Below are 13,166 nucleotides of genomic sequence, written 5' to 3'. Positions count from 1 at the left end.
CTTGACATTGACAGCAAACATCCCTAACTTTAGGTTTTGGTTATTTGGGGAGAGTAGAATATTGAACAGGGAATCACATGACATCTAGCCTTTCTTTAGCAGTTAACTTGCAGAGTGACTTTGACACGTCAGTCATCAAGCCAGGATCCTAAGGGATGCATAGAATTGCTCCTTAGGGCTTCCAAGAAGGGACGTCTTTCAGAGAGCAGAGCAGACAGCCTCATCTTTCTTCTGAGGAGGGACTGCTGGGCTTGAACTACAGACCTTATACTCACAGCACTGCCAGGTCTCCTTTGACACATTACTCGATGTCTAAAATGGAGCAAACAGGACTCCTTTGTAGAAGGCATGAGGGTTGTCGGGGTGAGGGGTCCCCAACCCTCAAACGGGTCCTCAGGAACGACTTTGCGATTGTGGAAAATATTAAAGATGCACAGACTGCGGGGCTCGGGCTCCTCGTCCCGTGTCAGGACTGAGAGTGAGAATGTATTTTCCAGTGGGTACATAGAGTGGGGCTTACAGGTCTTTCATAAGGCATGCACGTTATATAGCTAACATCAGACATAACCAATAGGTAATATCATAAGCAGGTAACAAAGCAAGCAATAAAATGAGCCACTGTCTTGACCTAGTGCAAACCCCCCTGAGCCCTCCCCAGGGGGAGTAATCGCTGATCAGTATCAGCAAGAGATGTCTGAACATGTTTGCTACATTTATGGTGGGCTGGCTCTAGAACCTGATTGCTTTTATCTACAGAAAACCTTTCGGCATTGTGAAGTAGCTGACACAGAAATGATTCCGTTTGTATGGTAGCTCCTTTATGAGAGTTCCTTTATGGGGGGTTATTGGAGGGACTGTGTCCAGTCATGAGAATGTATATTAAGATTTATTTATTGGGGGAGCAGGGACAGAGGGGAAAAATGAGAAGCTGATGCCAGGGGCTTAGGTGGAGAGCAAATGTTCTGAGAATGATGAGAGCAATGAATGTACAAATGCGCTTTACACAGTTGATGTATGTATGGATTGTGATAAGAGTTGTATGAGCCCCTAATAAAATGATTTAAAAAAGATTTATTTATAGCTCATAACCGTGAGGGTCTTCCCCCCCCAGAGTCGGCTTTCCAGACCCGTAGTTATGAGCATGGACGAGTTAGCTGCATGGCATGCTCACCCAGTCCCTCTGGTTACCACAGAGGGTGGTAAATCAAACAAGGCTCTCTGCAAATAGCAATACAATACCCTCTTAGAGTGGTGAAGAGGAAAGAAACAGTGGGAAGAATTGGGGCTTTGGGATGTATCCTTGAACAAGTTGCTTCACTTCTAAGCCTCAGCTTTCTCCGGGGGTGGGGTGGGGGGAGGATCACAGGCGGAGCACTGGGGTGGGGGGGGCTCTGTGAGCCAAGCTTGAGCATAGTGCCACACATAGTTGGTGTCCAGTAAATGGTAACTCTTTTTAATAATCACCCGACAACCTGACTTGATACTCTAACCATGTTTGGCAAAACAGCAAGCATATTCAACAACTACAACTACCAGGAACTACCCAACCGTGTGGTCCACCACAGCCCCTGGAGGGGACCACTGGTTCTGAAGTGTACATGAAGCCCACCAAATGCTGTAACCGAAACAGAGGTGCAGCCAGACGGAACTCCACTCTTCCGAGTCTGGGAATGCTTTCAACGCAGACGGAGTGCAAAGATTCTCTCTGAAAGAGCGGAACTGCCAAGCCACTGGAAGCGTGAGCCTCGGGAAACTGGGTGGGGCCTGCGGACTGAAAGTGGCTGCCAGGCAGAGTGCACTGGCACTTTGATTTCCCTGTGCTACGGAATCACTTGCTTCCCCTGGTTTCGCTTAAGCAGGCTCTCGACCAGTGGTTCTCACCCTTCCTAATGCTGCAACCCTTTAATGCAGTTCCTCATGTTGTGGTGACCCCCCAACCATAAAACTATTTTCGTGGCTACTTCATAATTGTAATTTTGTTCCTGTTATGAATCGGGGGACCCCTGTGAAAGGGTCGTTCAACCCCTAAAGGGCTCTCGACCCACAGGTTGAGAACCGCTGCCCTAGACAGTCAGGGCTGCCCACTAGCTCCTGCCGCCACATGGGTATCCGTCTGTGCTTGCCTGGTGCCCTCAGGAATTCCCATTGGCTGCTAAAAGGAGAGGGGTGTCAATTGAGCGCCACAAACCACTCTGCATGCTTCCCTGCCTTTCTGACAGTGCTTTATGAGTTGGGCTGCCAACCACAAGGTCAGCAGTTTGAAACCACCAGATGCTGTGTGTGAGAAAGATGGGGATTTCTGTTTCTAAAAAGTTAGTCATAGGAACCCATAGAGACAGTCTGCTCTGTCCTATAGGGTCACGAGTTGGAACAGGCTCGGTGGCTGTTTGGCTTCTGGTTCTGCATCAGGGAAGGGAGAAACACGGTGGGAAAAGAATTGCCTGTACGGTATTGCCTCGATCTCCCCTAAGCGCTATTTTCTTCATAACAGTTTTTTTTCTATTTTCATTTTATTTTATTTTTGTGGCATCATGGGCCACACAAAAAATTACCTCAGGGGCCGCCAGTTTGACACCCCTGGATTAAGCCCTACTAGATGCCAGAGGTTATTTCAGGCTGTGAAAAAGACAGATGAACTCCTGGCTCGCCTGAAGTGCACACCCTGGGGAGGAGAGACATTGACCTACATACACACAAACTTAAAAAACTTGTGAAACAGAGTAAATAGTGGGCTGGAGCCCTGGTGGTATAGTGGTTATGCATTGGGCTGTTAACCTCAAGGCCAGCAGTTCAAAACTACCAGCTGCTCTTCCGAAGAAAGATAAGGCTTTCTACTCCTATAGACTTAGTTTTGGAAACCCACAGAGGTAGTTTCACCCTGTCCTATAAGGCTACTATGAGTCAGAACAGACTTGTAGGCATCTAACACAATATTAAACAACAAACTGGAGATGTGATCTGGAAGCTGGATGAGCCAGAAGGTTAGAAAGGTCAAGGCCTGGGATTCAAATGGAAAATTATTAGTATATAGGTTTCCTGTGGAAATAAATGAAATTGATGAGGGAGGGAAAGTAGATTAAAAAATAGAATGTAGTGAGTGTCAGGATTTTTTCCTTTCTACTCAAATTTAAAGCTTCTAAATTCTTGGCATAATACAGGCTGGTAGACTCTTAGTATTATAAAGCAAGCTAAGGTCCTCTAGCCACACTTCCTGCCCATATACTTACTCAAATCCTCCACACAACTTCCAGCCAAGCAGCTGATACAGACAGGAACCACAGCAGTTCCATCGAGACCTCCCATTTTATGTTCAGATCTCTTGCCCCACACACCTTACTCACCTGACCTCGCTCTGTGTGACTTCTTTTTGTTTCTGAGGCTGAAGAGGGACACGAAAGGGCAGCGATTTGACAAAGTAGAAGAGGTGAAGAAAACACGAGGGGGAAAAACAAACAAACAAACAAACAAAAGAAAACATGAGGGGAAGGTGCTGTCAGCCATCCAAACATGAGTTTGAAAACTGTTTCCAAGAATGGGATCAGAGTTGCCAAATGTATTAAGTTTAATGGAGAATACTTTAAAGGTGATAAGATTGTTTTGTGAAAAAATGAAAATACATAGTTTTGGAAAAAAAAGTTTTTTTATGGAACCCCTTGTATGTGTGTGTATATATCTATACAAATTTTGGGGGGGGAGGTAGGAGACAGGGTGGTCTGGTCCTCAAAGGGGCACTGTTAATGATTTTACATTCTATAAACTGGGAATCTCCTGGGAAAATCTAGGAAGTGTGATTCACAATATTTCAGCTATTTCTGCCTCCAGGTAGCTAACTGCTTGACTTTAAAAAGCTTTAAAAGGTGGGTTCCTGCTGATCTCATGTCAACCAATGATAGAATTAACGACTTGGAGTTTAAAAGAAGTCTCAAAAAAAAAAAAAGAAAAAGCTTTAATTCTTTCACTTTGCAGAGGAAATAAAGGGACATTTATTAGCCAGCTCATCAGCAAGCACAGGCAGGGGACACCCAGATGCAACTAGTAGAAAGGAACTCTTTTCTTGCCCTGCAGTTCCCAAACCCCTCATATCTCTCATGCAGGTCTCATTTGAGTCTCACCACCTCTAAGTGGGATTATCCTTCCATCCTCATTTCAGAGCCCAGATCTCTGGTTCAGAGAGGCAATTTGCCTACAATGGAGTGGGAGCTCAACCCAGGTGGTTCTGTTGCCAATCTCTTTGTTCTTTCCAGACTAACCCAATGATTGCTACTACTAAAGGTTTTAGGTGCACAGTGTATTCCTCACCCTGCAAAATTTTAATCCCACAGCCTCTTATTTTGTCCCCTGGTGTGTAAAGCCATCATTCAATGAAATACATGAGGAAGCGTTCTGTAAATTGTGAGGCACTGGACAAATGTCCTTTTGTGTTGTTGTTATTCAAGTTGGGGGATCAGTTTGGAAGTGGAGGGGCTGAAAGGATACTTTTGTAGTATTCTGAAGACAAAAGTTCTAATATGCTGTTAGCTGAGTTAGTGGGTGCTCTGGACAGAGAACGAATGGCTGGAAGGAGCCTTTGGACTGGTTTTTATGATTTAGGAACATTGGTGGTATTCATGGTCTGATGCCAAAAGCTATTTGAGCAAGCTGAAAGAGGTATAAAAGGAGACTTCCCATGTGTACAGGAGCCACTAACCTCTGAAGCTGCTTCATCTCAAACCCAAGGACTCAGTGAGGACCAACTACACTAATCTCAAACTCAACAAGGCCTAAGGACCTACTGCGGCAGCATACCATCCCTGGACCTCTTGGGCCCCTTCAAAGCCACACGAGGGTTCCTCAGAGTAGTAACGTGTTCCTAGCATTCTTGACACTGTTGTGTGTCCCAATCAGGACTCAACAACCATCAAGGACACTCGATTGTTAGTCTAGAGCAGTGGCCCTCACCCTGTGGGTCACCACCCCTTTGGGAGTCGAATGACCCTTTCACAGGGGTGGCCCAATTCACAACAGTAACAAAATTAGTGATGAAGTAGCAACAACATGTTATGGTTGGGGGGGCGCACAACATGAGGAACTGTATGAAAAGGTTGCGGCATTAGGAAGGTTGAGAACCCCTGCTTTAGAGCATGGCACCTAGGCTCCCCACAACTGTCTAGAATCCACCCTTACAAACATTAACTTACTTTTCCTGGATACTCTTCCCTTTAGAATTGTGCTGTCCTACATGGTAGCCAATGGCCACATGACTATGAGCACTTAAAATGTGTTGAGTCCAAATTGAGATGGATGTGAACCAGATTTAAAATTTTAAAAATGAAGTACAAGAGGTAAATTACCATTAGAGGAGGCATGTAGAAATGTTAATCTTTTAGATGACATGAATCTATTAAATGAACTTCCTTTTGTTCTTTTTAAAGTAGCTACTAGAAACAAATGAAATTATATATATGTAGTGCTATTATCAAACTCTTAGGCCAAGTAGAACTGGGGCCACTATTCCAGCCTTCCTTTTTTTTTAACTTTTTTCACATTCTTAAATCAGTCAGTCATGAATGACGGAAAATTCTGCGTATGAGTTCATGCCCCAGAGTTCCTACCACTGATCAGCTACTAGCTCAAATGCCTAGGCAGAGGGTAATTAGGAATTTGTGGAACTGACAGCAATGATGACTGTACAACCCCACCCAACACCCACAAGTAACAGAATTGTAAGTGAACGGAGACATTGGATGGTTTAAGATACAACAAATATAGATATAAATAAAATAAAGGTTTCTGGGGAGTAGGGTGAGAGAGGGAGGGGATAAAATATATCAAATAATTCAAGAAAAAGAATGTTTTGAAACTGGTAGCAATGGTATCAGCAATTGTACAATTATGCTTGATCTAATTGAATTATGGACTGTTATATCTGTAAGATTTCTCAATAAAGTGATTTTTTAAAAAGTTGTGGCACATAGCAATTGCTGTTATTTCTTTTAATCATCCACATAGACTCCATCTTTGTTTTTTCTCTTCCACTGCTAAACTGTCACTAAAACCGCCTCTCCCTGTGACATTTTTCTATTCCTCTTCTCTCGCGCCATACCTAAACAAGTCTTTTGAAAAGCTAGTTTCTAACTTTCAGCTTTCTTCTCCCATGTTCATTCCATGCTATACACTGCACCTACAATAATCTTCCTTTAACATTTTTGTCCAAATTTTCTCCCTCCATATTGCCTGCAAAAGGCATTTCATCAAAACATAAGGTTTTCCATACTTTTCTTGGTACTCTCTACCATAAAACTGGGCTGTAGCTAAATTAGATGGACTTAACATCCAGGTAGTCCCTAGTTACAAACGTCCACTTTATATACAAGTCCAACTTAATTTTTGAATCAACTCCATAAAGCTTGTTCTATTAAAAACTGACAGTCCATACAACAGTATGTAATAATAAGTGGGTGCTACTTTGCAACATGCTCTGAAACATTATTATGCTAAAGATGTTTTGGATGTATCTGGAAGCTTTGTTCTTTTTTTAATGCATAGAAAGGTATACTAAATTAAAAAGAAAGGTATACTATATGCTAAAACAAATTTTGATACAAACCATACCGAACTGTTCTGATTTACATACAAATTCAATTTGCAGATGTAGGACCTTATTTGTAATCTGGTACTGTCTGTATAAAAAGCACACAGAGATTCTTGTTTGGCTCGGAGTGAACGCGTGTCTTAGCTCTCGCGATTACTACTCACTGTTCTTTATATGCATTTCCAGCCTTGGAACTGTCAATCCCTCTCTCCTATTTGAATACTTTATCTTCAAAGGAGGAGCCTGGGTGGTGTGGTGGGTTGGTCCACGGTCTGCATGAGCCCACCAGCACCAGCTCCTCGGGAGAGAGACGGCTTTCTGCTCCCTGGCTTCGGTAAGAGCTGGTTTTGAAATCCACAGGGGCAGCTCTATTCTGCTCCGTAGCCTCACTAGGAATCAGATTCAACTAGATGGTAGTGAGTTTTTTGTTTTTGTTTAGTATCTTCAAAAGGAAGAGTAAGTTAAACTATCATTGTGCAGCAAAAGCCAAATGTTACTAGAAAAACAACTAAAAACTTTCCTGCAACCGATAAAGACTAGTAATTCTGAACCATAATTCACCACAAACTGTAATAATGAAATTTAACATTTAGGGCCGTGGTTCTCCAACTTTATGTGTAGATTAGATTAACCATGCTGCTTTCAAAAACCATCTAGCTCTCTAGGCCCCACTTCCGACTTACTGACACCTTGTAAGGGTAGTGCTCAGGTACGTTGAAAACAAGTCAAATTACCTTTTTATAAAAAAGTTCCAAAGGTGATTCTCATGTTCACCCAACACCTGAAAATTATTGGTTTAGTTAAGAGAAACTTTGCATTGGTGAAGGTTCGTCATGCTTGGCCTGTTTTTGAAACTGCATGCACCTAGAGAATTAACTTAGAATGATTTAGCAGTTCATGAGCAATATTCTTAGAACAAAACAAAATCCACTTAGTTTGCTTTAGGAGTCAGAAAAGGCGATCTCAAATAACATGTATACTCCTCTAAAATAGTGGTTCTCAACCTTCCTAATGATGAGACCCTTTAATACAGTTCCTCATGTTGTGACCCCTCAACCAAAAAATTATCTTCGTTGCTACTTCAAAACTGTAATTTTGCTACGGTTATGAATCAGGCGACCCTTGTGAAAGGGTCGTTTGACCCCCCCAAAGGGGTCACGACCCACAGGCTTCGAACTGCTGCTCTAAAAGCTTGCATATTGGACGGACTTCTATTAATTCACAAAGTTCAAAGCAGAATGGCTTAAATATATATATTTATGTGAAAAAATTAGTGGACAGATTTACAACCTAACATGTTTGAGTTTGTAAATGTGAAAAACTTCAAAGCCAACTTTACCTCAAAAGTATTTTACACCAGTTTTCCAAAGTTTGTCCCTCACAGGCTCATTTTAACTCAGTAACTGGTTAGGTAGGCAGTCTCTCTAGTCCATACCAAGAGCCAGCACTTTCTATACAAAAGAAGAGGGTTTTAAAAATTTTGGGTCTTTGAAGTCCTACAACAAAGCCCCTTTCACCCTCCAATCCTGCGACAACAAATCTTGCAGTTCCCCCTCGTCGTCACTGTCGACATTCTCCTCCTCTTTTTTCTGCAGTTCTTTGATGGTCAGAACCTCTTTCAGTTTGTTTTTTATCTCGTCCTGGCGATTCCGCAGATTTTCCACCCGGCGGTAACACTCTATCTGCTCATCGATCTCCCCAATCTGCCGGTCCAACCGTCCCTCCTCATCCTCTTCGGCAACGATGGCTTCGGAAATCGTGTTGACCTGCCTCATGGCTTTCTGAAATTCGTCCCACTCTTTGTCCATCTGATCCTTCGGGGCATCCACCTTGCGAACCCTGGCGTCGATTTCTGGGTCGTCAAAAAAACCCTCCGGGAGTGCCTCCGCCGTGTTCTCTCTCCTTTCCACCACCTTCTCGTGAATCTCTGCTTTCTCAATGGACCCTGAATGAGGGATCATCGGGGCTTTGGGAGGGTTTGCATCAAAGAAATCGCTGGGCAGTGCACTCGTGGCCGCCTCCCGCGAGGAGGGCAGTGAGTGCTCCTTGGCCAGCGCGTCCGGGGCCACCTTGCTAACGCCCTCCTTTTTCCCTTCTCCTCCCTCCTCCTCCCCCTCCTCCTCGTCGTCGTCGTCGTCGTCGTAATCGGCGAGTAAGCCGAGCCTTGAAGGCTGACTGGAGGTCGCTTTAGCGGCGGGCGAGGCGGACGTGGAGGGCTGTACCTGAGGCGCCGCGGAGGCCTTCGCTCGCTTGACGCTGTGGCTTTCGGCGTCGGGCGCCTTCCTCTTGGCCGACGCAGGCTCTGCACTGGCGGACAGCCCCTGGGTGGCTTCCTTCGCGCCCTTCAGCGCGGCCACTTTCTCTCGGTGCTGCTTGCCCAGGACGTGCGTCTGCCACAGAAGCTCGCTCTTGACCGACGTGTTACAGAGGCAGCAGCTCAGCTGCCCCAGGCGGCTGTATTTCGCGAATGGAGACTCGATCCGTTTGCGATTGGCGCTCGAGCGTTGCTTCTCCCTCATCAATCGCCGCAGTTCGTCCTGATTCACCACTCGCTTCCCCGAAGAAGTTCGCGACGAAGCGGGGGACGCCATCCCGGCGACCGGACCCTGGGCGATGTTGACTTCCGCTTCGGCGATGCTTAACGACGCCATTTCCGGTCCTCGCGCTGATTGGCTGAGGCGCGCCGGAGCGGGCGTGGCCGGAGGGCGGGCGAGCCGAGCTTGGCGGGCGGGCCGGGGGCCCTGCTTAGCCGCGCCATGGCCGCGCTCAAGGCCATCAACTCCAGAGCCGAGGTGGCGCGTGCCCGCGCGGCGCTGGCCGTCAACATCTGCGCCGCCCGAGGGCTGCAGGATGTGCTGCGAAGCAACTTGGGGCCCAAGGGCACCATGAAAATGTGAGGCGGCCGTTGGAGGGGCAGTTAGAGCGGCGGTTGGGGGACTTGCGGGTCCCGCGGTCCTCCGAGCCCGACGTTCCGCGGGGAGCTCCGACGCGGCGGGGCGCTCGTGTCCCCTGGTTCTCGTGCCTGCCTCGGGCTCGTCTGGAGCCTGTGGACGGAGGAGGGCAAAAGCCGCCTTGAGTGACTCTAGACACTCCCCCGACTCTACCCACTTTTCGTTGTCTTGTGCCTTTACGATTCGATTTAGTCTCTCAGTAACGTCCACCTTTGGATTCCTCTGGCCTTGGAGACTACACGCCCTTCTGTAAATTAGATCGTGTGTGTGTGTGTGTGTGGCCGTGGCTTTCTAGTCAGGCAGTCATAGGTTCAAATTCAAGTTCCGTAACCTTTGAGCTGTGACTTCCTTAGGCGTGTCGTTCTGTGCTTATGGGTTTTATATGCATCCTCCGCGTGTATGTCTTTAGCACCATCATTTTCTTTAGCGGATCACTCCCCACCCCAGGGAAAAAGAATGGTGAAGGGAAGTGTGTGTAAGAGGAGAGATACAGGAATAAATGAGCTCGGGGTAGCGTAGTGGGTTACACGTTGAGCGGCCAACCATAAGGTCAGCAGTGTGAGCTCTTCAGTGGCTCCAGAGGAGACAGATGAAGCGAATGTTCTGAGTGAAGATTTACCGTCTCCGGAACGCAAAGAGGCAGCTCTGCTCTGTCCTGTGGGGTCACTCTGAGTTGGAATTCACATGGTGGTAGTGGGTTTTGGTAGGGGGTAAATGTAACTCTACCAAACATTGGGGACACAGGTGACCAAGATAAAGTTTCTGTTCTGAAGGAGCTATGGTTGAAGGAGACAGACGTGCCAATAATTTCTATCTCTGCTGAAGAAATGGACTACTTAATGCCACGAGAAGGGAAGCAGGAACCCACTGCCATCGAGTTGAGTCTGACTCCTAGGGACAGAATAGAACCTGCCCCTTTGTGTTCCCAAGGCTGCCAATATTTGCTGGAATAGACAGCCTCATCTTACTTTATTAGCCCAACTTGTAACCGCAAAACTCACTAAGCCACCAGGACTCCTCCTTAAGCACATGTTTCATCTGTCACAAAAGAAGAGTAATAAGAGTCCACCAGTTGGAGAAAGGGGGGAGATGGCTCTAGGCAGAGCACTTCAGGACCAAGCAAGCCTGATAGTGCAAACGCAATAGACACTGCAACAAAGCAGGAGGTGTTGGAAGCAAGATTTCCCTGTGGGAAAGTGAGAGACAGAGGCAGGAAAGGTACACAGAAGCCAGGTTGGGAAAAGTAAGGTATGTCGTTGATGAATACTTTGGATATTTCTTTGAAGGTGATGAAGAATTGAACACCATTAGAGGATTTTAAGTAGGCACCTGACTGAATCACATTGCTTGCTAGAGAAGTGTAATGTGAGAGGAAGATTTCACATTGAGATACTAAGAGGATGTCAAAGGAGTCAAAGGGTAGGAAGGATGACATTGGAAATGGAGTGGAGGAGATTGATTCAAGAGATGTTTCATTTGTACAATTGACAGAACTTAGTGATCTGGTAAATAGGAGGCATGAGGGAAACCAAGCTGAGTATTGGAATGGAAAATATTCCAAAAACATGAAACGGATGAAATTGTGGCTTGTAGACATCTAAGTACTTATCTTTGAACAAGTACTGTTCACAGTCCATCAGCTGCTCTTTATTTTAAGGGATTATTTTTTCCATTTTTGAAAATTATGAATTGGATGAAAGTACACAGAGCAAATGGGTTTTCCGTTCATCAGATCATACACTGACACCTGATACAATCCCCATAATGCAACAGCACTCTTCCCAGGCCCTCCCCGTGTTTGCTGCTTCCATGGTCTTTTCCTGTCCCCTCCCACCCTTGGAGCTTTATTTCTGGGCAAAATGTTGCCCCTTGGATATCATATGGTTGATTGCTCTAAGAAGAGTGTCCCTCCTGGTGGTCACTTTGTAGGCCAGTAGTGTGTGGATGGCAATTGAAGTAGGAGGGCGAGTTCATCAACTGCTATTTCAACCTAGAGACACTTCATGTGGCAGGAAGTGGCCATAACAGTCCATCTGGAGAGGAATTCTGTGGCTGGCAAATGATGGTCACTACCATGGTGTCCCCCACAGGACAGTGGATGTTTCCCAAGCTTTGTTCCTTGCTGTAGGATAGCGGAGGGGCAGACATTGGGGTGGGGGGGCCTTCTCGATTCTTGCCACTTGAGGTTAATAACATCCCTGTTCCCTGGACAGGCTTGTGTCGGGAGCGGGGGACATCAGACTCACCAAAGATGGCAATGTGCTGCTTCATGAGATGGTGAGCGAGGCTGCTGCCTTCAGGAAGCCGTAAGACACCTGAACTAAGAACACAGTCTGAGCGGCCTGATGGAAGAACAGAGCTTTGTTAGATTAAACCTCAATAAGGATGTTTATTTTAGAACTCTTTGGACAGTGCAAAATCATGGCCCAGGGATGCTTCCAGATTAATAGCATCTAAAAACACTGTATCATACTCCTTGTTGTCATGGAAAAAAATCCTTTTCAGTTTTAGTCAATGGATTCATCTTTGAGATGGAAGGACTTAATCTTATTTTGAAAATGTCAATGCATTCTGAAGCGCAGACTTGAAACAATGTTCAAACCTCATTAGTTCTCCATTTTAAAAGTCTGGGGCTTGACATTTATTAAGTAAGAATACAGAACTTGGAGAATGATGCTTATTTCATATCTTAATTTTCCTCCTGACCCCTAGGCTATCTTGTTCTGTGATGGACTGCTTTGTCATGGCCTTTCTCTTTTTTCACCCATTACTTCCTTCCCAGCAAATCCAACACCCAACCGCTTCCTTGATTGCAAAGGTAGCCACCGCCCAGGATGACGTCACAGGCGACGGCACGACCTCCAACGTTTTGATTATTGCAGAGTTGCTGAAGCAAGCTGACCTGTACATTTCCGAGGTACGGGGATTCTGCGGAATGTACACTCCTGTCGAACTTCACCTTGAAAGTTCTTAGTCAAAGAATTTACAAAGTTGTCTTCTCAGAAAAGGCTTCATTTTAGAAGGTGACAGTTCATTTGAATCAAGATAGTCTTAGATCATTGTAAGTGAAAAACATGACCTTTTTCCATAATAAGCCTTTTAATGCAATAATATCCTTTAAAAAATGAAATATCGTAGATATATGAAAAAGAATATGTGCTATGTGTGTGTATGTATGTGTATGTATCTCTCGCTCATTCTATAGATAGGTATAGATGTAGATAGAGATAGAAAGATAGATAGATGATAGATAGATACACACCCACATACCCACGGTAACGTAAGAAAGAAATTTTACTGATAAAGTTGCAATCAAATCATACATCTTGGAAAGGTAACTGGAGAGAAGGACTGAAGCTTTCTACATTGTAAACATACCTGCCTTGCTAACTTGATTTTCTTTTGTAACCATCGACTCCAACCAGATGCCTCCACTCAGAAGCCCTGGAATCACCGCAGGTTTCTACCTTGGGGCTTTCTTCTTTTTACAAATAAATTCCTTCAGTTTAATTTCAGTTTAATTTCTTATGCATTAACATTACTGCACAACTGCACCATAAGCAATATAATAGCATATCAGTTATGTTTCCTTTTAAATAAAATTGTTTTATTAGGGGCTCATACAACTCATATCACAATCCATA

The 13,166-nt window shown here is 45.1% G+C and overlaps 2 protein-coding genes across 2 annotated transcripts in view; one reads left to right on the top strand and one right to left on the bottom strand.

Annotated features, from left to right (window-relative positions):
- Positions 1-7,810: 7,810 nt before the first annotated feature.
- On the bottom strand, positions 7,811-9,162 carry ZNF830 (zinc finger protein 830). The gene has a single exon (XM_004706961.3). It carries the CDS (start codon positions 9,160-9,162, stop codon positions 8,068-8,070), a length of 1,095 nt encoding a protein of 364 aa, XP_004707018.1. The 3' UTR covers positions 7,811-8,067.
- Positions 9,163-9,327: 165 nt separating this feature from the next.
- Positions 9,328-13,166, top strand: part of CCT6B (chaperonin containing TCP1 subunit 6B) — a 39,994-nt gene continuing 36,155 nt past the window's right edge. The window contains exons 1-3 of the mRNA XM_004707349.2: positions 9,328-9,464; positions 11,736-11,799; positions 12,305-12,439. Coding sequence (XP_004707406.1) covers positions 9,328-9,464; positions 11,736-11,799; positions 12,305-12,439 — 336 coding nt within the window. The remainder of the gene's footprint in view (positions 9,465-11,735; positions 11,800-12,304; positions 12,440-13,166) is intronic.

This window comes from Echinops telfairi, unplaced genomic scaffold (genome assembly GCF_000313985.2).
Source record: "Echinops telfairi isolate 266 unplaced genomic scaffold, ASM31398v2 ScPeMD7_7458;HRSCAF=8496, whole genome shotgun sequence".
NCBI lineage: Eukaryota > Metazoa > Chordata > Mammalia > Afrosoricida > Tenrecidae > Echinops > Echinops telfairi.
The sequence above is the reverse complement of the archived record's forward strand: the minus strand, read 5'-3'. Positions and strand labels throughout refer to the sequence as shown.